The sequence below is a fragment of the Crocodylus siamensis genome, chromosome 4 (genome assembly GCF_052110815.1).
Source record: "Crocodylus siamensis isolate JL-2025a chromosome 4, ASM5211081v1, whole genome shotgun sequence".
Lineage (NCBI taxonomy): Eukaryota > Metazoa > Chordata > Crocodylia > Crocodylidae > Crocodylus > Crocodylus siamensis.
Genome location: NC_143398.1, coordinates 107244376 through 107272063, shown reverse-complemented (window position 1 = coordinate 107272063; position 27688 = coordinate 107244376). Strand labels below are relative to the sequence as shown.

The window sequence follows — 27688 nt, the reverse complement described above, 5'->3', positions numbered from 1 at the left end:
CCATGTGGGCAGTCTACATCTATGGCGCAGTTCACTTGTCAGTTGCATCATGTGCATAACGTGTGGTAGGGGCCTTTGTCGTTAAGGGCAGACAGGCACCTAGGACTGCAATTCTTAACCAGGGGCTGTGGCCTGCTGGGGCACCCCAGGGTTGCCATGCCGCCTCAGCACTGCAGGGTTTTCAAGCATGATACACAAGACCAACTCAGCAGTTTCACACAGGAATTCAGAGACTTCCACCCATTCTGCCATACCCTGGGCTTCTGTGGAGTTCTTGAAGAACATAAGGCCTGCCACTTCCTGGGTCAGACTATAGATCCATCTGGCCCAGTCTTTTGTCTCAGGATGCTGAAAGGGAGAGTGAAATGGGTATGACCAGGGTTTTTTCCCCCACTATTCCTCTCACTTGCAGCCTCCAGCATTTAAGGTCTAGAAAGTTCCAATTTAGAGGCTGCATCTCCAACTTGTGCACTCAATAGCTACTGATGCCCCTTTCCTCCCAGAATTTGTCCAATCCCTTTCTGAATCTTGACTAAGATGTTGGCTTCCGCAACATCTGGTGGCAACAAGTTCCACACCTCAATTACACGCTGTGTGAAAAAAAAAACCAAACTTCCTTTTGTTAGGGGTTATAAAATGAAAATAGTAGGTAGCAAGTTTAAACCTAGTTCTTACACTGAGAGTAAATAATAAAAATCTCAATTTCCTTCCTCTTCACCATTTACCGTTTTGTAAACCTTTATCATGTTCCCCCTTAAGCATCTCCTTTCTAAACTGAACAGGCCTAGCCTCTAGTTTCTTCTCATATGGAAACCCCTTCATGCCACTAACCATTTTTGTTGCCCTTCCCTGGACTTTCTACTTCCAAAAAAAAGCAAGCAAAAGCTCAGAGCTAGCCTTTCCTGAGGGGGAAAAGTCTATCAATGTTAAGTACCACTGATCTAGGATGAAATAGCAGAGCAAGGAGACACCCTAAGTAAACCTCAAGTGCTGCCCAGAAATGGGTAACCTTTCTTCCATCAGAGCACATGTGGAGCTGCCAGTTGTCAGTCTTTGTCAGTGTGTGCTACAAAGCAGACCGGAAGGAATGGGTGGGACATGAATGTTGAGGCATATTCATTTTAACAAGGCAACGCTACAACTCATCTACAATCATAGTCCATCTCTAGCAGGTATAATTCTCAGGCCAAAAAGAGGCTACACTTAATGTCAGCCATTTTATTAGTTCTTTTCAATTTGGTTATTAGTAGAACAAATATATCCAGTAACTTAATTTCCCCTCAATTTTTATAATGGTTCAATTTTCTGTATTTTTTTTTTTCAGCCAATAAAGGACAAAGTACTCACAAAATTTGTTCTTCTTTTCAGGTGTAAAAGAAAAGAGACAGACCTTAGCACATCAGTTCTCAACGTTTTTTAGACTTGAGGCACTCTGGCACTCGGGATCCTCCTCAGCAAATGCCAACTCCTAGTTTCCCTTTGTCGTTTGACAATGGAAGAATAATATTGCAATTCTTCTATTGCAAAAAACTCCAAGATCACAACAGGTCTGAATACTTTTCACACTATAGATTTTTATTTTAATTCTGTGGGATTACCTGGTTAATCATATTTGCACACCAAATAGTGCCAACATTGCACACATAGTACCCTGTTGCACCGTCCCTACTTGAGAATCACTGCCCTAGCATAGCAGTTGCCAATGAAAATTAACTTTGAAGAGTATGGCATTTTTCTTTTGATAACAGCCTTTATTTTTTCCATTAAGTGGTGAAAGGCTTGATCATTTTCATTAGATTCTATTTTGAAAAGAAGTCAGGCTTGGTTATCAAGTTTCTAAGCCACTGTACTATTGTAAGTAACTACAGGGTAACAACTTTAGAACCTTCCTCTCTCAGTAGTTTACTGAACTTCGCTTTCTTTTGTATGGATTCCTTGTTGAACTGCACAGGGTTGTAGCAGCACAACTCTCAAGTACATGTAAAACAATACAGGTTGTTCGTTTGTTTTTTTTTCCTTCTGGGGCAGGGAGAGGAAAGAGAGAAGTGGAACTCTGCTACATCAACTTTAAGTCATTTTATTCAAGGCCCTCCTCTTGATCGTGCTTCTTGGAAACCAATAAATATGGGCAGCTTTAACAGATCTGGTAAGAGAGTGAACTCAAATCCCCTCCTTCATTACAAAGTCTTTTTTACCTATTTGTTTCATTTTTAAAGAGAGTAGGCACTTCAGGCTAGGCTTTGATTTTAGTGTGCTCCACCAATACGGAGCACTGTAAATCAAAAACAATTTTAACTTTAAAGGAGATGCCAGCTTTCTGAACAAGCTAGTAAAAATATGCCCAATTCTTATAGTTTCTAGAGTTGGAAGGAACGAGTGCTGGGATCATAAAACTTCAGACAGATATCCATCCAACCCCCTCTTGAAGACCCCCAAAGTAGGGGAGAGCACCACCTCCCTTGGGAGCCCATTCCAGAGTCTGAGAGCCCTAACAGGCCCCCCTATATCAAGCCTGAACCTGCTCTTGAGTACTTCCCTTGGGAAACTATTCACTAAAATTGCTTATAATCTTGGAGTTAATTGATTAGCTCTGATTTCATTCAGTTCTATACTCTGCAGCCTCAGTATTGAGGGAGAAAAATCACAGATGCCAGGTGTCAGTGAGCAACTGAAAGGGGTCTTTTTTTGGCCTGGAACATAGAAGAAGATCAAGTCTTCTCTTCATGTACGCAATCTAATGAATGAGAAGTAAATAACTAGAGAGGAATTGAGCTAAGAAATACTGCCATCTCATGCTCAACACACTTTTAAGCTTTTAGTACTTTGCCTGACCAATTTTTCTTAAGTTGCCCCACAAAAAAAATCCAAACACCATTGTCTTCAATAAAAGGAAAGATTAAAAGAAGTCTTTATTTGCATGTTCCACTTCCACAATGAAGGAGCAAGGACTCAACAGCTTATATTCACTTCTAGCTGCCAGACAGCATTAGGTTTTAAAATTCCATAAGATCCAAAAGTAGTTAAAATTGTTGAGGGCTAAGAATTTTCTTCTCTATATTCTACTGCCCTAGTCAGTGCTCAAACTCCCTGGGATTTGGACAGGAAGATATTTAGTAAGAAATATGAGGAAGTTACACTTAAAGGGGGATGAGATTAAATTTTATTTTTAATATTTAGACACTGTACATGCACAGTTCCCAAAACTGAAGATTCTAAAAGTTATTTGCATTTTCCTCTCCTCTTAGTCAAAAATCCAAGCCTTGCAATTAGGCAGTTGTTCTAACTCAGCAGAAGGGAAAGTGGCTAGAGACATCCACCCATTGCAACATTAAAAATGTATATCAGCTGTTCCATATTGGTCTAGAAACCCTCACAAATAAGAACAAAGATGAGATTCCTAGGGCTGGCAACCAAACTGTGCAGTACTTAAACTTTGTGCAAAGAAAAAAAAAAGTTTCTTTACATTCTGCAAGAAAAAGTAGCCCAAGTTCAGCTGAAACTAAAATATGTTGTGTTGCCTTGCCTCCTCCTCCCCTCAGTGGAATGCCACTTATTTCATTCCAAACAGATCTCTAGTCCCTCTGAACTTTTTAGGGACAAGTTTGTCTCCAAGCTAAAAACATACTTTGACTGGGTAGTATGCTGAACCCCCTCAGCTCCAACAGGCCATGTTTGTTGTTCACCCAGAGCTCAAGATGCTCTCTCCTACTTACACAACCAATACCCATTTACATTGATATTTTGGCCCTCCAAGTACTAGGCCACAAGAAAGGTCTTTCGAGATAGTTTTGCTGGACATAGGAGGCTATGGAAAGTAAGTACCAGGGAATTTCTATTGTTTGCTCTGGAATCTCAGAGCCTTACAGGTCTAGAATACAAATCAAGATACTCACTTGTACCAGAAGCAACTAGTTCAAGAGGGACAAGACTGCAGGCATTGCAATTAAGTTGCACACAGAAGGGAACAAACTGGTCACTTCTCCAACCATGACAGCATAAATCTCCCGTGAGCAATGGGGTCAGCAGAAATACTACAGGAGTGTTAGCAGGGTGCGTTTGTTCATGTGGACCTTCTGCTTTCATAGCAATGTTCAGTAACCTAAGCAGTCACACTGAGGTTTTTAGTAACCTCCCCATGTAAAACTGAGCGAGCGACAATTCTTCCCTCCCACCAAGCGCTTGTTTTTCTCTCTGGAGGCAGTTTCGCACTCTTTTAGTCTGGCACATCCTAAAGATTGCTCCTTCCTGAAGGTCTGAGCAAGACGTGCTGCTCTCAGTTCCCTAAGAAAAAGGAGGGAGAGAAATCCCATCATGTCACAGCTACAAAGCCACATATAAACTAACCTTAACTTGCCTATCATAGGAAACAAATGACAAAACCCCCCCAAAAAAACAATACCCTGGCAGAATCCTGATCTTTGTCCCGAGCATTAACTTACAGCACAACTTAAAGCTTCTACCCCTATTAAAGAAGTTAGGTTGTTGCCACCTGTTTTCATGTTCCATATTAAACTGGATTTCTCAGTCTGTCGTCATTAATACCAAGTATCTCCCATTTCATTTCTTTTTCTATTCAGCTACTTGTAGGTTAGCAGGTTGGAATAATCCTGTGACATAATAAGCATGTTTCCCTATCCTGTATTAAATTTAGTCAGAACTCCAAGCACTAGATTCCATTTGTGGAAGCTACTTGTTGTCCGTATATCCAGAATGTGCACGCCTTCTTGCCTGTAGTAAAGAGGAGGAGGAGCTTAGCTTGGGAGTGGGGAAGGGGAAAATATAGTGGTATTATTTTTAAGATGAATGGCGCATGAGTCAGAGCTGACCCAATTCTACAACTACAGCCTTAGCAGAATGCTGCTGGGATCCGTAGCAACTGAAAGGGGACAAGAGAAATGGGATCTGCACTTGCAGTTAGGACTTTCCCCTGGGCTGGGCCATGCTACCAGTTCAGCATTGATTTCTCACCCTGTCACCGATTCATTACTGTAGACAACAACTTCTTCCCAAGTAGACAGGGTATAGGTCAACAAGTCGCTTGACTTTAGGCGAATAATCACTTGCAGCTTCATTACTGTGCTGAATTGCTGCTTCCTTAATGCTACTGGTAAATTACAGCCATATCCTACAAACCTCCTCCCTGAACTTGTGCACCCAGTAATCAGACTCATTAGATTTACAAATGGTTGGTCTTGGATATCACCACCTCAGACTTAAACAGAGGCAGTAACTGTTATGATATCAAGACAAGAGGTTCCTTGTACTGTTTAGGGGTGGCTCTCCCCCTTTAGGCCAAAGGCCCATACCTTTCCAGCATGGCAGTTTTAAACTTCTCCACATTTAGCTGCTTCTGGAGCTGCGCAGCTTTTCCAAGAGAGGGACGGAGAATTGGATGCTTAGTAAGAGCCGTGGCAGATGGCCTTGTAACTGGGTCAGGGTGAATCATGAGCTAGGACAGGAAGTGAAGGAGTTCAAGTTTAGGGTTTTTCATTACCAGCTGCTACTTGCCAGCATTTCCCTCCTTCATATTGCATCTGGAAGCACTCACCTTGAGCAGTTCAAGAAAGACACGCGAGAGCTTCTGAGGGATTAATGGAAGGTTGCCTTTCCGGATGTGGTGCCACATGGTATCGTTGCAAGGTAGGGGTTCAGCCCCTGCTGCCAGAGCTATTGTTAAGGCAAGGGCAAAGATGTCTGCTTTTGGCAGATAGCAATATTGCTGTGGACAGAAAATAGCAGATCACCCATACAATCCAGGATTCGGCACAATCATATAATACTTCGGTAAGCTAAAATTAAGGGTAGTAGTTCCTAAAATATACGTACATGGAGCTACTTTCACTATCCCACCCATTACTGCTTTTGAATAAAGCATTGAGTGGGGGGAATGGCAATATGAGAAGCTTCCGTTTTACCATATTAATTAGTATTGATAAGTTGTACACAGACATGTCTTCCAAACCTTAAAAGAACGTCCAGGCTTTATCTGCGGAAGTGATATCAAGATGGCTAGAGGACTCCCTAGTGAATCTACGCCTCTAGCCCTCAATGTAGTAGTGACTACTGCTGGATAGCTTGGCCTATTTGTTCACTTGAATTAAAACAAATCAACCTGTCATGCTTTGGTTGGATTCAGGAATAAAAGATGTAAATAACCATAATGGGGCAGGTCCAAAACTGCATCAAAGCCACTGAAAGAGTCAGCAGATTGTTTATCTACCAACATTTTGTCGTGGGATGAATCCCATGACTGGGCAGTTAGCATTAGGGGCTATTGGCTTTTCAGGCGGAATAGAGAAGGAAGGAAAGGCAGGGGTGTGGCGCTCTATGTCAAGGAGCAATACATATCCTCTGCCAGCAAAATGGGGTCAGAGGAGGGGCAAGCTGGGTGCTCTGGGTCAAGATACCAGGGGGCCGTGGGGAGAGGGATTTAACGGGTGGGGTCTACTACAGACCCCCCAACCAAGGGGAGGAGCTGGGCCGGGAATTTTCAGGCCAGCTTGCAGAGGCACTTAAGGCAAGGGATGTAGTTGTCATGGGTGACTTCAAATTACCCAGACATCTGCTGGGAGGAACAGTCAGCCAGGTCGGACCGTTCCAGGAGGTTTCTGGCTGAGATACAGGACCTCCACTTAATTCAGGAGGTGCACAGTCCAGCCAGAGGAAGTGCCTTGTTGGACCTGGTCCTCGCCACAAGCGATGACCTGGTAAAGGGGTCTCCAGGTCCTTGACCACCTGGGTGATAGCGATCATTGCTTGCTGGAGTTTACCATCCAGCGCAGGGTGTCAAGGGCCAGCAGCGAGTCAGTAGCCCTAGACTTCAAGAGGGCCAACTTCAACAAGTTGAGATTAGTGGGAGAGGCACTGGGGTTCTCAAGGGCAGGGGAACTCAGTGCCCAAGATGAGTGGTCGTTCCTTAAGGAGACGATAGGGCCCAAGGGGTGACCATCCCAACAAAAAACAAGGCGGGCAGGAGTGCCCGAAAGCCCCCGACTCGCTAAGGGCATCCGGGAATGCCCGATTGCCAAAAAGGCGGTGTACACCCGGTGGAAGGGGGGTGCTATCTCCAAAGAGGAGTATACCTCCTCTGCTCGGGCCTGTAGGGGGGCTGTCAGGAAAGCTAAGGCAGACATAGAGCTAGGACTTGCATCCAACATCAAAGATAACTAAAAGTCCTTTTTCAAATATATAGGGAGGATGAAGAAAGCACCAGGAAATGTGGGGCCCCTGCAAGATCCTCTGGACAATCTGGTGGTTGCACCAGAGGAGAAAACAGACCTCTTTAACCAATTCTTCACCTCTGTTTTCTAGGGCAGGAACCAGGACTTCCCCACCATGATGCAAGACGGACTCGAGGGGAATGCCTCCAGACCTCAGGCTGGGGAGAACCAGGTTAGAGAGCTTCTGGAGGGGCTGGATGTGTTCAAATCAGTGGGTCCAGATGCTCTCCACCCCAGGATGTTGAGGGAGCTAGCTGGGGTTATTGCAGGTCCCTTGGCATGGCTTTACAAGTGCTCATGGTGCTCAGGCCAGGTGCCAAATGATTGGAAGGTAGCCAACGTGGTCCCCATCTTTAAAAAAGGGAGGAGGGAGGACCCAGGCAACTATAGGCCCGTCAGGGAAACTGTTTGAGAAGATCATCATGGAGCACATCTGTGATGGGCCGGCTTCAGGGATGATGCTCAAGGGCAACCAGCATGGTTTCATTAGGGGCAGGTCATGTCAGACCAACCTGACTGCCTTTTATGATCAGGTCACAAAAGCCTTGGATGCAGGTGTTGCTGTGGATGTAGTCTTTCTGGACTTCAGCAAGGCCTTTGACACTGTCTCCCACCCCATCCTCATTAAAAAAATTGGGCGACTGTGGCATTGATGCCTACACAGTCAGATGGATTGCAGATTGGCTGAAGGGTGGCACTCAGAGGGTGGCGGTGGATGGGTCATATTCGACCTGGGGAGAAGAGCAGTGGAGTTCCCCAGGGCTTGGTCCTTAGGCCCACGCCGTTCAATCTCTTTATCAGCAATTTGGATGACAGGGTGAAAAACACCCTGTTTAAATTTGCTGATGATACCAAAATTTGGGGTGAGGTGAGCACACTAGTAGGGAGGGAAAGACTGCAGCAAGACTTGGATAGGTTACGGGGTGGGCTAGCAAAAACAGGATGAGCTTCAACACTGACAAGTGCAGGGTGCTGCACTTGGGCAGTAGAAACCAGCAGCACACTTATAAGATGGGAAACTCCCATCTTGAGAGCACAGAGGCAGAAAGGGATCTTGGAGTCATTATTCACTCCAAGATGAACATGGGCCGACAATGTGAGGTCACAGTTCCCAGGGCTAACTGGACCTTGTCGTGCATCCACAGGTGCATCTCAAGTAGAGCCAGGGAGGTGATCCTCTCCCTCTATGCAACACCGATCAGGCCGCATCTGGAGTACCCTGTCCAGTTCTGTGCGCCCCACTTCAGGAGGGATGTGGACAACATTGAGAGGGTCCAGAGGAGGGCCACCCGCATGATCCGGGGACAACAGGGCAGACCCTACAGTGAGAGACCGCAGGACCTGAACTTGTTCAGCCTTCACAAGAGAAGGCTGAGGGGGGACCTGGTAACCATCTATAAACTCACTAGGGAGGACCAGAAGGGTTTGGGAGAGACCTTGTTTCCCCTAGCGCCCCTAGCATAACAAGGAATAACGGCCCCAAGTTGTTGGAGAGTAGGTTTAGCTTAGACATCCGTAAGAACTACTTCACAGTTGGGGCGGCTAGGAGCTGGAACCAACTTCCAAGGGAAGTGGTGCTGGCTCCTACCCTGGGGGTCTTTAAGAAGAGGCTTGATGCCTACCTGGCTGGGACCATTTGAGCCCAGTTTTTTCTCCTGCTCTAGCAGGGGGTCGGACTTGAAGATCTATAAGGTCCCTTCCAACCCGACTTCTATGATTCTATGATTTTTAGTTAAAGGAGTTTTGATACAGGTGCAAGTTGACAGTGATCTGTTGGCTCAGAAAATTTGGAGACAACTCTACAGGCTGGTTCTCTTTTCAGTTTTGTAAAAAGATGGTGCCCTTTGGTTTGTCTGACAGATCAGCCTCAGTTTGGCCACTAAAAATTAGAGCAGACCCTCCAGAGACATGGAGGTGTGGGTAGTGGTATGCACTGAGCAGGGCAGTGGTTTTCAACTTTTTTAGGCTCAAGGCACCCTTCAATAGGCTCTAGGCATGCCTTGGGAAAGACTAGCTCCTAGTTTTCACTCTTTTTTGAGTGCAGAAAAATAAATAGGAACAATTCTTTTGTTGCAAAGAACTCAGAGCAAAATATGTCAGAATGTTTATGAAATGTATTGGGAATCCCCATCCTGTGGCACCCCTGAAAGGATTTCAAGACACCCTAGGATGCTGCAGCCCTGTGGTTGAAAACATCACTGGTACAGAGAATTTGTTAGAGTATTAGTGACTCTAGTACAAGGACACTTTAGATGCAATTCTAGTTCCATCTACAAGGAGCTTTAGATTACTTTTTCCATGTCTCATCCTACACAGTTATGAGTAGTTGCTTTACTGGAAACTACCTAGAGGCACCCAGGAGTATTGCAACATTTACAAAGCATCATATAGCTTCATGTTATTCTTTACAGCAAGAGAGTCAATAGTCCAATGCAACCATCTCATTTCATATGGCTCCCATTCCCCCCATCCACTGCCACTTTCACGTGGCAGTTGTACCTCTTGCAAAATCTCACTGGCCAGAAACCGGCTGTCTCCTTCTTCCACTTGAGGATTAGTAATTGATGTTACATGGCCAAGGTCACCTAATAGAAAAGACAAACATAACTAGAAAGCCAGTTGACAGCCCACAGATTCATTTTCCTTGGAAAAGTCTGTTATTTAAGGAGCTGCAAGGTGCCAACAGAACAACTAGAAGACTGAAGAGGTATGTCCGCCTCTTCGCTGTACCCCAGATAGTTGGGTTTGGGATCTGATTTTAAAACCCAAGCAAAGAAAGTTTTCTGGATTCATCACAGCCCCCATTTAATAAACAAGAAGCACCAGTCTCCACTTCTATGCCACAGCCATCAGCTTTGCAGGTCTAGACTAAGCAACATTCCTATGGCCATTTAGTATCTATTAATCATCATCTTAAGGGCCATGTTTAGAATTAGCCTACTTTCAGTTTCAACAGTCCACAAGTCAGATTAAACCCACCAATTTTATATACCACATTAGAAGAGAAACCATCATCTTCACCATCACTGTCTTCCTGATTGGCAGTTGATGATTCGGTCAGCTTGTGACAGATGAAAATGTTACCTGCAAGATCAAGGTTTACAGATTCTAGAGCACAGCGCATGAACTTGACTAGTCTTATTGACATGCTCTGGAAGGCATCTAAAATTCTACTCTGTCTACTATTAACACTAGCAGCATGTCAAAGATGAAGTTGCTCAGCCACATATAGTGGAAGTGATCTGCTGCCACAGGGTAGCCTGCTTTTGGACTAAACTATGCACCCAAAGGAGTTTTTTGTTAAAAAAGCCAAGAAAAGTGTGTCAACCACAGTAGTGTCTCAACTAAGAAATCCCAAAACAATAAAAGTGTTCCTGCATACGTCTAACCTTTGAACAGTTTAGTCATTCCAGAAAACAATTCTCAGTTAGCTACCGCATCAATGCTGGGGAGTCCTGAGCACCCCTCACCCTTCTTTGATGTGCTAGGTACATCTGTGTTTCTCCTACTAGATCCTCTAATCCCAGAAGCCATTCAGTCCAAAGCACAATAGGTGCAGAGAAGTGACAAGTTCTGTCCAATCTAGCCCTTGAAAGGTCTCTACAGCCATCACCAAACACAAGCGCATGGCTGCAGAGCGCTTTAAAAAGGGCCCAATCTCACAACAATCTGAACCTTCATTGCATGAGGGTTCAGATGAAGACACTCCAAAGTGGAGCACCTTCATCAACATCTGTCTGTGGTGCCAGAAGCAGGGCTGGGGCAACACAGCTCAGTCCTGCTCAAAGCACTGTCTTCAGAATGGGAGAGAGGAGGGAGGCGAAGTCAGCGTAGGGAATTTGGTCTGGGCTTTTTCTGCTGGGGTGGGTGGATTGAGCCTCCTGAAACTCTGCTGTGGTGCCAGGCTTGGGACCAAGGCAGGGGAGGGAAAAAAGAAAAAAAAAAAAACCAAAAAAACAAAAACCCAAACGATTGCCAGCTCCAGCCCCAGGACTACATTGGAGCCGATTCCAAACTCTGGTTAGTGTCAGGGCTGGGCCCAGGAACTAGCAAACTGTGCTGGTATTTCTGTGAAGCAGTCAAACAATAAACTGAACGCCTGTTACTTGGTACAATCTGGAGATGCTCCTCCCCACAAAAAAACTCCTAACTTTGTTTTGATACCTTAGCAATTAGCACAATACCAAACATGTGCTTTACTGCTGGAATGCAAGGATGCTCACAATAAGTGAAGTTAACACATCCTAAGTGTAACAAAGCTTTGGCAATTCAGAAATTTTATACCATCCCATATAATCCAAAACCCATCAACTCAACTTCATTCTCTCTCATGAGCTCTTATTTTGTTCTTTCTTCCTTTGCTCAGAAAGATTTGGCAGGGATTTTCAATGATACTTATTGGTGAGGGTAACTTCACACACCTGTACAACGATGCAGCTTTCATGCCAGGGACTCTGTCCTTGGCAGAGAATACAACCATTGTCAAACATTTTTGCCCAGGTGAGCATTGTAGAATCACCTCTCCAAGCTGTCTAGTGACCAAATCATACTTTTGAAGCCTTCATATTAGGAGCTGACTGGCAAAACCTCATCAAGTTATAATCCACACTGTTGAAACACATTTCACAAATGCTCACTTCAGTGGATACAAGCAGCACTGGCCAGAGCCCATTAGTTTTGCTACTGAGTAGCAAATTGTTCCTGCATCTCCTTGCTGTTTAAGAACAGCACATTGAAACTCAGTTCTGAGTTATAACTGTACAGTTTTAGGCATAATTAAGCTTGGGTTTTGTGCACTTGGTATTTAGATTTAAATTGCATATACTTGAGACTAGAATATCTTGCATAGAAATTTAAATTGCGATAATTAAAGTTGTCTATCTGAACATATCTGGCCTGTCTAAAGGCTAGGAAGACACCTTACATCCCACCTCAGCTGCACTACACAGATCAATGGATACAGGCATGAGAAGTCTGAGGAGAGGACAAGAGCTGTACTTACTAGGTTTGATGTCCAAGTGTACCAGGCCAGAGCTATGTATGTACTTTAGCCCCATGGACACTTGCAACAGAATTTCTTTTAGCTCTGCTTCTTGGAAATATTGTCCAGTTTTTGCTTTTTCCAGCAGCACATCTTGAAGACTTCCACCTAATGGAAATATTCAAGCTTTGATCCAAGTGCTTTTTCCAGTGAAGCAAGATATTTGATCCATCTAATCTGGACCTCTTGAGTTTGTTATGCCCAATGCCAAGTGACTTTGAAGATAGAGACTAACCAGCCTTAGCCAAAATAGCCACTTTAGCAGTAAGAGTCAGGTTTCCAAAACTGATCCGACACTTTCCATTGCCCAAGGGGATGGGGCAAGAGAAGATGGTTTCTCCATCTCTTCTATCCTACTCCCCATTTGCAAGGATATTAAAAAGGTAGGCTGGAGTCCTAGTGCAAGAATGTAAACAGGGCAGTCTTCACTGCTCACTTGCAACATGATTTATGATCCTGCCAGTCTGTCACTGCTATAAGATCTGCCTATGAGAGCAGTAGATGATGGAGCAAGGAAACTGAAGCTACATCCGGCAATAGAAGGGATGATGAAATACTACCTCATGAACATAGCTGCAGAACTGCTTTACTGATCTGCACTAGCATATGTAAAATATTTTAAATGAAGATCACTGCCAGGCAGGGTTCGGCCTGTGCGTTAATATTCTGCTGCTGCCTCCCCTCCCACAGTGTAGAGGTCTTATTAGTGAGTTGTCACTCACTGATCACTACAGACCCAGGCCTCAGGAACTATTAGGCTTAGCCAAGCTGTAGGGTTGCAATAGTGCTTTTCAAAGTGGCTAGTCATAGGCTCTCCCATGCTTTGCCAACTACTCCTTAAACTCCTACTAACAGGACTGTTTACTAGTCTTACCTTCCCTTGTAGTTTTGTCTGTAATGCACTGAACTATTCATTGGGGGAGGGGAGAGGAGAAGGAATGTACTTGCTAGCAATGCATGTCCCACTAATGCAGCAGATTAGCAGTTCTTTAAAAAAGCCAAACACTACTGCTTTTCAGAATATCCAACTTTAACATAAACCTCAAAAGAGCAGTTGCCTCAGGACTGCATTCCCAGACCAGTTACAGCTCAAAACAAGGGGTATTTTTAAGAATCCTGGAGTTAGTAAGCATTTAAAAACACTTGAGAGGGCAAACCTGCTTTAATGTACCATGATCATATATGCTAGTTTTTACCATTCCCACCAAAAGCAACAATATGGAACAAAGCTTTTTAGATTCACCTTAATCATTAAGGCTTAATGCTACATATGGTCTATAGAATTATAGATCAACCAAAACCTGACTCAAGTGTTCTTCTCTTACAAGAAAGAAAAAAGGTGTTTAACCCCTTTAAACATGAAAAAGGGTGACTTGTCATTCTGGCATCTACCTCAGTAGAAGTTAAATTCTTACCATTGCAGTGTTCATTTTGGATGATCATGTGATCATCTTCTGCCCAAGCAGAGTAGTAACGTACCACATGGGGGTGGTGTCCAAGCACAGCATGGGCATAGACTTCCCGCAATGCCATTTGCCTAGAGGAACGTAGAAACAGTGGGTCTTTAGTGCTTTAGACATGACTCCTCAGGGCCTCACCAAATGATCATGCAAAACTTGGTCTCTCCCCCACAAGGTAGAAGGTACTTTTAGCTCTCAAACACTACAATGGTCAGGAAGTACCAGCTTTTTTTCAGCTTATAAAGTGGCATCAACTCTGAAGCCAGTCCTTTGGAAAAGACCACCAAAAGAAAAAAAATTATTGAGACTTGATTAGAGATTATACTTGCATGATAGTCTGAAGTCAGGCAAAAAGCAAGGTTGAGATGTGCCTTACACGCTGAATCAGAAATGCATAAGCTTTCATGAGCTCCTGCTCACTTCATCTGATGAAGCACTCACCTTCTGCTAGTAATTAAATGGTTCTGTTTAAGGAGGCTCTACATAACAGTGCAAAGTGTTCGACAGATGGCCATGTCTAATACTTGTTACTTTGACTTATTCCACAGGGTGCAGAAAGGATCAAGTCTTCTACCAGCCACTACTCACCACCCATAAGTTAGGGTGCATTGCTGTGAAGTGGAAGTTTTGTCACTGAATGGGAAGGTGGAGGAGAGGGGGAGGTAGTTATCTATAGTAGAGGTCTCTCCACTACCCCTACTGACTAATGAAAAAACTCAAAAAACACACCAAAAAAAACCCACTGCAGAACTGCCAAGAACTCCTTTTAGACAAAACTTGCACAAGCCAGAGACCCCCAAGCTTTTGAATGTGTCAAAATTTCACCTCTCAGGTGTTAGGAGTAGGGGGTAGTATTCTTGCCAAATGACTGCATGGGACTGGTGAGCCAGCGTGCAATGTGATGAGAGAAGTCAATTCATATGGCTTCTTTCCTTTTCTAGAAGCTTTGCAATTGTGAACTTATATTCCATATCTTTCTACCTCTCAAATGTTAGAAATAGATTCAACTTACATAACTTAGACATGTTCACTCTCTCAAACATTCAGAAGCAAGGCTTGCATTCAATTGGAATACCCTGAGGAACATAGGATCTCCTTTTCCCATCATTATAGTATACTCACTCATCTGAGGATCCTGCCAGAGGCTTCTTTGAGCGCTTGATAGCATAGACACAACCATCAAGCCGTTTGATGCACTTGTAGACAGAGCCAAATTCTCCTACCCCAATTTTTTCCAGCTCCAGAAATTCCTTCTTGTAACGGGAAACCATGTTGCTTGCTTTCAAGGGTAATCTCTAGGAAAGAAGACAAAAAAACCCAAAAAACAAATCTACAAGAGAAAGGAGGAATCGGACATACGCTGAGGTTAGTTCAAAGTCTATCATGAGTTCAGACAGCATCAAGTTAAAAACCTCTTCATTTCTGTGTATTCTCAGCCAAACATGCTGATCATTACCCATTTTGTTGTAATGCCGTCCTTCCACCTTTATAAATTGCCATCTCTCCTCTGATTACAGCCTTATATAGAGCAAGGACAAAGGAACCAGGATTTTCTTTTTACCTGGACTCTGGTAATGAGTTATATAGCACTGACAAGAAGTTGGAAATAGTACTCTAGCTGGCTGTGTGCCTTTGGGTCCTGCATCATACACTTAAACAACACCAGTTCTGTATTTTTTATCTGGGCAGTTGTCAGTTTCTAAGACTGCAGCCAAGGGACACTTTTCTGAAGAAGCAATGGAAGGGGTTGAAGTTATTCAGCTTCATCAATTATTTGTAACAATGAGGAATCCCTGAATATCTGATAGGATTAAAAACCATTAGCTTTTGTTCTTCCAAAACTGGGGGGGGGGGGACAGACACCCCCCCCCCCGGAGAGTGGGTCAAGACATACCAGTCTAGACTGGACAAAGGTAGGAGTATGTGCAGGAGAGTTTATCTACCTGTACTGTTGTAACAGTTTTGATTGTATTGATTACAGAAGTATTTCTTGTCCAGCTCTGGATTGACAGACAGCATTAATTCATGGATTAGATTTAGGAAATAATCCTAGTCTCTTGCATAGTAAGTATGCCCTTAAACTGCATAAGCCGCCTTTCATCAGGTTTACTGTACTCCAGGAGCAGTTCACACTTCAGTCTACATAGCCCTTCAGTATTCTTCTGAGCATTTGCTCTTTATCTTTGGAAGGCTAAAACATTCACAGTACTGCTTGTCCACATTTCTAGAGTTTGAGGTTTGTTTTAAATCACGATAGTCCATGGAGTGCAAAAAGCAAGGGAGTTTTTTTTCCAGTGATATCTTTTATTGGACCAATACATAGTTAGGAGAGATGTTACAAGTGCCCTTCTTCAGGCTAGCAATACACAAAATGAGAGAAAAACAGGAAGTGCCCACCAGTCACAAGAGAATGATTTAAGGATGCAAGGTGAAAAGCAGCAGCAAAACAGCCAAGTAGTGGGAAAAGGAGATAAACATGAGGCAAAGAACATGGAAAGCAAGTGTTCCTCCCTCCTCCTTTCCCCTTCCAGATGGAACCAAATGTGACAGTAAAACAAGCAATTCTTCTGGTTACCACAAAGAATATTATACAAATTTCAGTGGAAGAAGAGGTGGTCCACAAGACAATTAAGATGTAGCAGACTATTAAACCTAAAGGCCCATCACTACAAGGCTATAGATTGCAAGGCTATATCTATAATGAGCCCACAAAGCCCTACATGCCCATGGTTAGGGCTTTTTACACATCTGCTTAATAAAAATATGTATGTATACATATGCAGAATATATATTTACTCCTGGCATGGAGAACTGCTTGACTTGATAATATGACACCAACTTGATACCAGACTGATAAATTATCCAGCTTTCCAAAATGAAGCTTTGAATAATACATAGAAGTCCTTGATGCCACCATGTAGGAGCAGGACATATAGTGTCATTACACCCCTTTATTTGTCAACAGGACCAACTGTCAGTGTGTTTGCAGTACTGGCCTTCACAGGTAGAGAGCACCACTTCTCCATTCCTCATGGCAATTAAGGAAACAGTTTTCCTTGGACTATACTTGTGACTGTTCACCAGCAGGCTGTAGTGAATAATTACTTTAATCCTAAACTGCACTAAGAGGAGCTAACATTTTTGCCCAGTCTGAATGGAGGTATTTCCCCTTAAGCACTCCATTAAACATTCTGGCTTTAAAAGCAAGACGAGAGGGAAAGACTAAGCAATTAAGTGACAATCAAAAAAATCTGTTGTAAAAAAAAAAGGAGTATAGCAAAAAGTCTTATCTACATATAGTTCAAACTGTAGAACTATTCTAGTACATCTCCTTCCCTGACCCAGAGAAGACCCATCTTTCACTGAAAGAAAGAATGGTCAAAGCTAGAACCAGTTCCCAGAACCAAAAAAGTTATACTGACACCATCCTCTCATCAATATTAGCAAGTCCACATTAAGGATCTTGTAGTCTTGTAGCCATATTGCTTGGGGAATGTTCCTCCTCTACCCCCAAGCCAACATAGTTATGTTAGTTAAGTGTATGTACAGAACAAGCCCAAGGTTATTAAAGCTGAAGTGAAACAATCTCTAAGACAGATTCTGAGCTGGTGGAAGCTGAAGTTCTAGACACCCTGCTCATTATGTCAGTTAGTATACTTGGCCTCTAAATTCATGTGTAGTAATAATAATAGGAAAAGAAAGTGTCACTTAGTAAGAAGGGGTTCAGGTTCTTCTCTCATCTACTAGAGACTCAGTGTTCACCGAGTTACTTAACCTGCCACTACAGGTGAACAAGTTGAGGCAATTCAAGGTGTCCATGTGCAAGACCAGATTCAGTGAAGTATTATTCAAAGCATCTTCAACCTATTAGGAACATCCTTTGTACTTACTTGCCAAGACCCAGGACAGAAAGCCATTTTTCCCCCCTCCCACAGAGAAGAGGCTAAGCTCAAATCTTAGTAATACGAAGTATTTGCTCTCCTGTTTCAAATGGTACTGGTAACATTTAGAAAAAATGCTGCAGCAGACAACAATTTGTATTTGCTTTCATATAGAGCACCTACACACATGCCAGGTGTCACTCCGATGTCTGCTAATTAGCAGCTTCGTGTATTCAGTGTCAATGTCCCCGTGCTTCAAAATGGCACCCAGGACACTGAATAGTTACAAAGCTTTAGTTAAAGCACCCAGGATGCTGAATACATGAGATACTGCAGGTGCTTTAATTGGAGCAGCTCCTGAGAGCTGCTCTAATTAACTCCCCCTCCTGAGCATGTGTAAAGATGCCCAGAAAAGTGTTAATATCACAGCAAAAGAAAATCTAAGTTCATGTACTAATAGTTAGCAATTTGGAGCCTTATGGTTCCATTCACATTGGTCAGCATATTGACCAGTGATCCAAAGCAGCATAACTATAATTTATTTTTTCCAGGGACATAGGATAGGAAGACTAACTTTAAATACTGCTTTTGCTACTTTGAGTGAGTGACATGAGCCAAGGCCATTGCATTATGTTCTTTTGTATGAAATGCTAACTAACCTACAGTATTCTAGATACGTGAAAATTCCAGATCTGTGCAAATATAAAAAGTTTCCTTTGGGCTTAGGAATCAATCAATTTTCCACAGTATAAATGCTTTCTACCTACCTTAATGAGTTGAATTACACCTGGATTCTCCACTGTTCCATATGCGTGTATAGTGTTCTGATGCAATGATTTAAGTAATACAAACCATAATACCAGAGATGTCAAACATACTGAGCCCTCAGGCCAGATCTGGACTGTGGGACTCCTCATGGGCCAGGTCTGGACCCACCTCCAGCACTGGGGCAAGTAGCAGAAAGCCATGCCCCACTGCCACTAAAATGCATGCAACAGGGCTCTTCATCCCAGAATTCAGCAGCAGACCCTACCCCGTGGGTCCTTCCAGGAGCCCCAGTGGCTGGATGAAACTGCTCTACAGGCTGAATCCAGTCCATGGGCGGTATGTTTGACACTCCTAGCACATCAGGTTTCTACAAGTATTAACCCTTTAAAAGGCAATTTTTGTCTGTATAGCTGCTGGTACAAGAGAGACTCACCTTGGCAGACAGCCCTTGCTCTACCTTGGCACCTCTTAAGCTAGGATCTCCCCTAAAATGATAAAAGTTTATCCACAAGTGAGTGTGAATGCACTTCCCAATAGTCACAAGCTTAGATTTCACATCTTCAAACTAGAATCATTTTGAAAAAGCACAGGAGATGCTTTGTAAACCAAAAACCCTCCTGCTTAGGAAACCGTATGAAATCTGGAGCTAAGAAATCTGTTTATGATCTGATAAACTCCACCCTCCAGCTTCTGTATTCTTACCCATCATAGAAAGAGCATCTGCCACCATTGCAGCTCTAACAGGGGCAGAAAGGATGAAGTACCGGCACAGAAGTACAGACATGCAATTTGCTGCTGTGTTTGTGATTGGGGTGGGGGAGGAGATTACCACACACTGTTTACTGAAAGAAGTCCCAAAATTCATCTGGGTCTACAAGTGGGCAGAATTTCACTGCAATCAAGTTGTACTGTGTATTTGTTTGCACCTGAATCAGCTGTTCTGGAAAAAGACTTTCTGTAGGGACAGGCAGGATTCAGCTCACAGCCCTTACATAGGGTATTGCCAGTTGTGCTGTACTGTACCTATATTTCATCTTTGTTTGTTGTAAAGTGAAAAGGCAAGGTGGTTATTTCCACCCCAAATTGAGTTTTGTTCTCATTGCGCCAGTCTTAATAGTATAGTTATAGGTTCTGTCATTCATTACATTTATGCTCCCTGCTAAGAAGTCACTATGTTCCCACCCCCTCCAAATTTACCAGCACTTGCCCATGAAGTTTGTTCTGCATTTGTGAATCCCTTGCATTGAATTGGGTTATTCCATAAGAGAAAAAACAAATCTACCATTTCTTCTGCCATCAGTGCTTAGATCTGCAGATCCACTCCCTTCCATCCCCTTAGTTGAATAGCTTGGGGTAGCAAGAGCACACTTACAGCTCTCCTTTGGCCTTCCTCTTGCCATTAGGAAGCAAGAGCATCTGTCGATAGGACTCTGGTGTAAAAGGATTAATGTTGACTAGTGAAGTCTGGGCAGTCTCATCTGGATCCGCACCAGGAGTAAATCTCAAGTGCCGGGGTCCTTTGGAAGGGAACCTTCCCCCAGGTGAAGGAAAAGCAGTCTTCGTTAATAGACTCTAAGGTGAAAACAGACACAGGTAAATTACCAAATGTTTGGGCATAGCACCTTTGCTTTGGTAGGGACAGACAACAATAGAATTATTTTCTAACCCTAACACTAACCCCCCATCCTTCAAGAATTCCTTCGCTTTCCCACCCCCCACTATCATATTCATTACATTCTCTTTAATTTTCTGCAATTCTGTCTTCATGCAAGGACTGTAGAGCTGTTATACAGTAGAAGTTGTCAAAAGGAACCGGTGCCTCGTTCCCCAGGATTACCATGTCATAGACACTGGACTGTCAGTTCCATCAACATATAAAACCTAATTCTGTCAAGCCCCGAAATTGTTACATCACAATTTGGTCAGAACAAATTAGTCAGGAAAGCCAGGATGATTAGAAAGGACACCACTTTGACATTTCTGATATCTTTGCTGTAAGCATTGCCGACAGAGGGGGGACAATTACTTGAGAGAAATTTTCTATATTGCCATCAGCACATAATTTTGACAGTAACCAGAATACCAAGCTACAGACACGAAATTACCAGATAGCCAGCTTGAGGCAACTGTGGAAAAAGGGGACTGTCTAGCTTGAATGACCACTAGATCATCTTGCTAACTGGTCATTAGATTTTGCCATTACCCCTGTACAGAGCTGAAACGTCTTCCTGAAAAGCTTCCAGTCTTGCTGTGACTGCATCAAGAGGTGCAGAGCCCGTCACTTCCATACACTTTAAACAAATGACCAAAGGAATTGCTGGGACAGCAAAGTGACCAGTTTCTAATTTAAATTAGTCTGACTTCAGCTTCCAGCCAAGGGTTCATATTATGTCTCTCTCAGATTGGGAGCTTTACGTGAGTCCTTAAGTTTATCTCCGCAGCTGTTTTATGCCCCTCTCTGCTAACACCTTTTGCAAAATGTTGATACCAGTATTGTATATCATCTCCAGCATGCGTCTTGATAATATATTTAGTGGTGGAGTCTGCTCTTCTGTTATATTAGCGATTTAAACCATAACAATGTGATGGGAATTCATGGTCATTAGCTTGATCACTGTAACCTTTAGATCTTTTTTCTAGAGTCACTACTTTCAGGTCATTGCGCAAGTATGATATGCATTCCTTGTTCCTACATATACAGCTTCACATGTGGCTGCATTAAAAAAAATGCTGTCTGAAAAGGTCTGGCTTACCAAGTGACAACTGCTGTGCATAACTGCTCCCTCATCATCATTTACCATTTCACTAACCTGTGTGTTATCATCAATTTTACATTTTCTCCTGGATCTTGGAAAAGAACACCAATTAGCACCAGGCAGGCCTAGTACCAATCCCCGTGAAGCCCCGCCAGACCACTTCCATTGCACAAGTATTTCCTACGACAGCTACTTTGAGATCTGTTGTGCACCAGCTCTTAGTTCATTTAATGCGCGTTTCAATATTTTATGGTGACATTTTATATCATCATGGCTAAGTACTGATATGTGGGAAGTTCAGTCTGGTTCAGAAAGGCCCCCCGATTTAAACTTAGGTATTCCCAGTGTCGACCTTATGCTTACAGACCTAGTCTTAGTGACCAGCAATTAATCTAAACCTGCAACTGTACAGAAGTTCCATGCACATAAACCGGTCTAAAAATTACAGAGCCCAGTTTAAAATAAACGTGGATGTAGTAGTATCATCAGAATCATTTAATTTAGGTCAAACTGTTGCATGAAACTGGTCTGCTTCCTCTGTACAGCCCTGGGGCTGGGAAAACCCAGCCACTGGCCCCAGTACAGGAACTGCTCTTTTTACTCCCCTCTTCCCCTGCAATGGTCTATTTTTTGCCCCCTGCTAGCCTCCCCAGCCACCGCTCTCAACCCCCATCCCACAAGACACTCCTTGTGCAGCCACTTATCAACATTCGCCACAGGTGGAGCCAAGCAAGTCCCAATCGGAGGAAGCACAGAAGGGATGGGGTTGTAGGCTCCCTGGGATCCCACTCCACCTGTGCACCGCACCTGCCCCCCCCCCCCCCCCCCCCCGCACCCTCCAGCCTGCTGGACCACCAACCTCCCCACTCCCAGCTAGCCCCCCTCATCCTGACTTATCCGATATCAGCTAGCCATTTTGAATCGATTTAACCTCTCCCTTGATGCCCCACAAGTGTCTGTACTTAGCCCATGAGCCTCACAACAGACTAAATGCGTTAGATCTATGCAGTTACCCATGTCAACCTTGTAATCTCAAAGGAGGAGATGAGGTTTATTTGACAAGACCATTTCTCCATTTTCTGTAAAACCACATTGACCCTACCCTTTCATTCCTAATCACTTGATTCCTGTTCCATTTTTCCTTTGTTTGCCTGGGACTGATGTGACATTAACCGGTTTACAGTCCCCAGGTCATCCTGCTTGCCCTTTCGGGAAACTTGGGGCTTGGGGAGAGGAAGACCAGATATGCAGAAAGTACCATCCCCCAACATTTCAGGATGAACTTCAGTGAAACGTAGATTTGCCCTGTTGAACTAGTTCTTTTGGGATGCAAGTTATCCAGGGCTGCTGAATTCAGAACCTTTAGCTCTCTGAACAAATGCAATTATAAAAGCCTCACTAAGTAAAGATGAAGGACTTTGAACTAGATCAACCTCCATTTAATCAGTGAGGGACAAGAGCAAAGGAGAAGATTTGTCCTCTTCCATCTTATGAAGGGCCAGAAGTTTCACAGCTAATGTGCATTTGCAAACACAGAGTTTCAGGAAAGGCACAGAGGGCTCATTGGCAGCCCTTTCAAGGAAGCCCACACACAAGAGAAGGACTCCCCAATTCTTCTGGGGGCTTGAATTCTGGATTTTCAGAGCTGGAGCATTATCAGTCCATTCCCAGTCACCCCAGCCCCCTACCCCCATAGAAAATTAAGTGACCTGTCTCTGACCAAGACAAAATCATGGGGGAGTCCTGCAGTGAAATCTGCCCCATGTGTGACCCCCAACGCTAGTCCGGCTTGTGAGACTTCTGCAATTCCACTACATTATATTACTTGGAAAAAGCTGCAGCTCTATGATACCCCCCATACACCCAAGGTAAGGCAATGTTTCTACTCTCTGCCTGCTTGCAAACATGTCATTACTAGAATTACACTAGACAGGAGACAAGCAGGGACTACTGCTAGCTATGAAACATTTATCTGAAATGTCTGTCTGGTGGTTATCTCATTGTTTTTTCTTACCCCACCCCACTGTTTGTCTGTTTCATCCATTTCTCTTGGAAATCTAGATCAGAAACCCTCTAGACTTGTTCCTTGGAACAGATGCTACCCAAATCACCATTGATAAGCATGTTACCTCATCTAAAATAAATAAATAAATAACATAACATAAGATAAAAAAAAAAAAGAGGTCAACTGACAATAGAACAGCTAGATTTAAAAACAAGCAAGATTTCTAGGGCTTTGTGCACATTTGTGCGTTTCCACGGAGGGTCTGCTTAAAACCTAACCTAGGCTGTCTGCCTAGTGATGCTGCTCACTGAGTGTTCAATAAATATAACTCTCTTCCCCCAGAGGTAAATGAACCATTCTTAGAAAAAAAATCAAGTACTCAAAAAGTACTTGAAAGCAAAAGACTGAAGTCTATTAGTCATTCCTAGTTCATAGGTTGTTCTTTGGCTGTAAACGGTACTCTTTGTTTGCAAGAGCTAGAAACGTTGCTTGTTTTTAAATCTAGCAGGCAGAGTAGAAACTTTGCCTTACCTTGGGTGTACAAGGGGTATCATAGAGCTGCAGTTTTTTCCAGGTGATATAATGTAGTGGAGTTGCAGAAGTCTCCCAAGGCAGACTAGCATTGGGCGTCTCACATGGGGCAGATTTCACTGCAGGACTCCCCCACAATTTTGTCGCAGTCAGAGACAGGTCAGTTAATTTTCTATGGGGGGTGACTGGAAATGGACTGGTAACACTCCAGCTCTGAAAGTCCCAATTCTTCTGGGGGCTTGAGTTCTGGGAGTCCTCCTCCTGTATACTGCTGTCTTCTCCCACCACATTCTCTTCTCCACAACTGGAAAAATCCAATTTCTGAATAATTTCATCACTGTTGTCCCAGTCACCCATTGTAACTAGAAAGAAACAGTAGGGATATGATGAATATTAGCCTATTTGATTTGCAAGAAATACAGACTCTTTAGAGTAGTGCAAGTCATTACCCTCTCCTCCCATTTTGGGGTCATTCTTTCAGTTCTCTCATTTTAATCCCACAAGTGTGAGAATTTGCATTGATTATAAAAAAGTCACCACTTGGCTCTAAACTAGTTAAAGGAAAAGTAGCTTGGAATTATGAAATATAAATCCATTTGAACCCGATTTGTAAAAGAAGGGGAAGAACAGGCAAACAAAAAAAACCCACCCATACCCTGGCACTTATTCTGCTGCTCTAAGATCAGAAATAACTCAATTGAAATCAGTTACTTTGATATTCAACCTGTGTAAAGATCAGGCTAAAAGGCTATTCTCCCTTCCACCAAAAAGAGGCTGTTTACACACATCCCAGCCATAACCTGCACTACTTATGGAGCAAGCTAATGACCACCCCAGCACATTCTCGCTACATTTCTCAGAGGGAGAGAACCTACTGTGTTGCATACAGCTGTAAATGCAGGAGCTCAGACAGTTACCAAATACTTTACAGTAAGACCCATTCTTAGTGAAAAACTACCACTCACTCTTTTCCCTATACCATTTATAACCATCCAGGTGCACCTGCATCATTGTTAATAGGTGAAAATTGGAGCTCAACATCACCTGTTTACAACTGCTGGTACTATCCTATTCCCTTTGGAGTCAGTGGCAGAAACTTAGATGAGAGTATGGCAAGGCACAGGTTTTGTAAAAAGCCCTACATGACAGACAGCTACCATTCCTTACATATCATCTCTTCACCTCTACATTCTTTTTCCCATATACAAGCTGCTTTCCCCCAGGCTGTGGGATTCAACAAAACTGGAAGTCCCACTTCCAGTTTCCCTGTTGCCACGTTGACCAGCATCAACTGGCATGCCAGTTAATAGAGCATGCTGGTTAATGAAGTGCTCGTTAACACAGCTTTTTCTGTAACCTTTACATACCCTTACCTATATACATTCCAGGCCTTTGGCCACAGGACTAACCACTTCGTTCATTCAGGCAAACATTGTCTTCTCAGACATACGTTGTTTTGGACAAGTGCTATAACCCATGCAGAGAAATTCAGCAGCTTCATTTAGAATGTGTTAGAGCCTAGGAACATAGGAAGGGAGCTGAGGGAGACTGAGTTTATATATTTGTCTCTACAAGGTCAGTAAAAAGATTCACAGCTCCAACTTGCAAATGCCTGCACTGTTCAAGATGAAAAACCTTGTTAAATCTGTGAAAATATAGTGTCAGACTTCCCACAGAAAGGAAGAACATGTTAACTCTTCCCAAGGAGCAGGACAATGGCTTTTTTCTCCGTAGCTGTCCTGAGAAACCTAGGATTTTTGTGAAATGTGAGTTTTTAAAGGGGGATATAGAAATTTAATAAACTGGGAACTAGTCTACAGTAGCCCTTTTTCTTAGTCCAGGGAAAGCTGCTAGAATGACAGGCAAAGAAGTCCCCTAGCCACAGAACAAGTGTAGCACTGTCAGAAACAGTAAGTGCAGTAGTTTCCAATACTGATACACACACCTCAAGGGGGGCATGTCTAGAAGTGAAGACACAGCAATCTAAAGCTATGTCTAAAGTCCTTGTAAACTGATCTGACTACAAATAATAAAAAACAAACAAACAGCAATTTATGTTTTTGGTACTGTCCCTAACAACTGCACTGAAACTAGTATTGTAGATAAGACACTAAAGAGATGTCCAAGGGTCAGAGAAGTAACCCAGGCTAATACATAGGGAACAATTTTGATTCACAGTTGAGTATTCTGTATCCCAGCAAACCCCAGACCTTACAAACTGACAAACTCATTGTCTGACATTAAGGACCCATGAATTATTCAAATTAAACACTTTACCTCAGAATAATCCTGGCTAATTTGACTTAACTGGCAATTAACTCTAGGCTGTGCCTAGTCTATTTTGCTGGGTGTCATACATCCCATATAAACTGGCCTAATCAGAACTGTATTAAGTCAGTTGTTTGTTTGCAGTCCCAGTCAGCCTTTTATCATTTTTACCTGGTTGGGGGGTTGTGAAATTCCTTTTTGGATTAAATCCTTACCACTAATCCATGCATTAGTTATCCCAAGATTAGACCATTTTAGATAACTGCAATGCACCCTCTATAGAAGCATCTCTGGGATCAGATGACAAGCAAGGCACTGGGATTTGCACTGGCTTCCAATAGGTCTTGAAGAAGGAGCCTAAACTGCATATATGACTTATATTACCCTAAATGGCCTAGGATTGGCTTGTTTCTCTCCATGTGCAACATCCTTACACCTCATTGAGGGTGCTGGAGGCCCCTCATTTTAAAGAAAAAGTGGCAGTGAAGCTCCTGATGATGTTTGGGAGCCTTGCTCCCCAGATTACTTGGAAACAGCCCAAACCTGGTGATCTGGGAATGCCAGAAAACACATCCACAACAATGAAAAGGGGGAGGTGTGGTATCTAGCAGGCTGTGAAATGGCCAGGTAGGGGCTGCTAGGCGTTGATTGTGTTGTTAGTAATCCGTTAAGAGTGCTTAGCCATGGATGGACTTCTGGTAGAAGTGGTATCTTTTATCAGATCAACTAGATTTTTGCAAAAAGAATTATTTGCCCAAAAGCTTGCAAATAAAGATTTTTTTTTTTATTTTTATTTTTTGGAAAAATCTAGTTGGTCTAATAAAAAATATCATCTTTACCATGAGTCCTGATTGCTTTTGCCACGAGACTGATATGGCTATAACCTGGATACCTAGCCTTGGATTTTTTTTTAAACTTGTTTATTCAAATTAATTTATTCTCATAGGATTTGAACTATAGTGACCTGAACACACACAAGCTTTCAAACCTCACTGTTAAGTAGTTTTGAATACTACCTATCCACCAGAGGGATCTCTGTTGTCAGTGACCTTACAGCAGAAAACCTTATGAAAGGGATACCATGAATGTGATCAAGAAAAGAAATAACGGGCTTGTGTCTGTGCTTTTCTTGTTTTTACTGTGAGAAAAAGACTTCAAATGATCTTTCTCACTTCTAGTTGTGTTATTCAGAATACCTAGGCTCAGGTTCCTGTTTCTTCAGGTTCAGTTATATGCTCAAACTGTTCCCCGACACAGCAAATGCTTAAGCATGTGCTCATCTCTAAGCATTTACTCAGTCCCACTGAAGTCAATGAAACTACTCGTGCTTGAAGTTAAACATGTGTTTAAACATTTGCAGGCTCAGGCTTTACATTTTTCGCTTTTTTACCTTCAGTGGAAACCTCCATATGCTGTAATGTATTATTTTACTCAGTAAACCTCTGTATGGAGTTTGTGAAACAAGCAAAACGCCTACATGGCATTAAATGCAGATGATATAGAATTCATAGCAGATGGTCACCACCTGACCATTTTGAAAAACAATCAAAGCCACTTTAAAAAACTAAGGATTGGGGGCTTTTGAGTGGTTTATGGCACAATCAGATCAGCTCAATAGGGAGAAAAAAAAGACAAATGGTTTATGACAATACCTTCCTTTTAATTGAGACTGGTGTAATTGTGTAATCCAGTTAATCAGAAAGTCCTAGAGAAGTAATTTAATCCTAATGAGATTTAATGGCATTGATAACTGCTTAA

The 27688-nt window shown here is 42.9% G+C and overlaps 1 protein-coding gene and 1 long non-coding RNA gene across 2 annotated transcripts; one reads left to right on the top strand and one right to left on the bottom strand.

Moving 5' to 3' along the window:
- Nucleotides 1-1373: 1373 nt before the first annotated feature.
- On the top strand, nucleotides 1374-14848 carry LOC149866310 (uncharacterized). Its single transcript, XR_016441848.1, has 4 exons — nucleotides 1374-1547; nucleotides 2029-2146; nucleotides 7312-7392; nucleotides 14270-14848. It is a non-coding gene; the product is annotated as an uncharacterized LOC149866310 (long non-coding RNA).
- On the bottom strand, nucleotides 4122-27688 carry WEE2 (WEE2 oocyte meiosis inhibiting kinase). Its single transcript, XM_090043312.1, has 11 exons — nucleotides 23663-27688; nucleotides 19743-19942; nucleotides 18804-18855; nucleotides 14844-15016; nucleotides 13677-13798; nucleotides 12223-12369; nucleotides 10200-10304; nucleotides 9720-9805; nucleotides 5549-5719; nucleotides 5307-5449; nucleotides 4122-4281 (listed from the first exon to the last, which is right to left on the bottom strand). The coding sequence occupies exons 1-11, from the start codon at nucleotides 24017-24019 to the stop codon at nucleotides 4122-4124; spliced, it is 1716 nt and encodes a 571-aa protein (XP_089899438.1). The 5' UTR covers nucleotides 24020-27688.

Excerpts from the sequence above, each read along its gene's own strand:
- WEE2 (XM_090043312.1), bottom strand. The coding sequence starts at position 24,019 with ATGGGTGACTGGGACAACAGTGATGAAATTATTCAGAAATTGGATTTT. Across the intron at positions 13,799-14,843 it reads CTGGCAGGATCCTCAGATGA|GCAAATGGCATTGCGGGAAG; the intron begins GTGAGTATACTA and ends ACGTTCCTCTAG. Across the intron at positions 5,720-9,719 it reads CCAGTGAGATTTTGCAAGAG|CAATATTGCTATCTGCCAAA; the intron begins GTACAACTGCCA and ends TTCTGTCCACAG.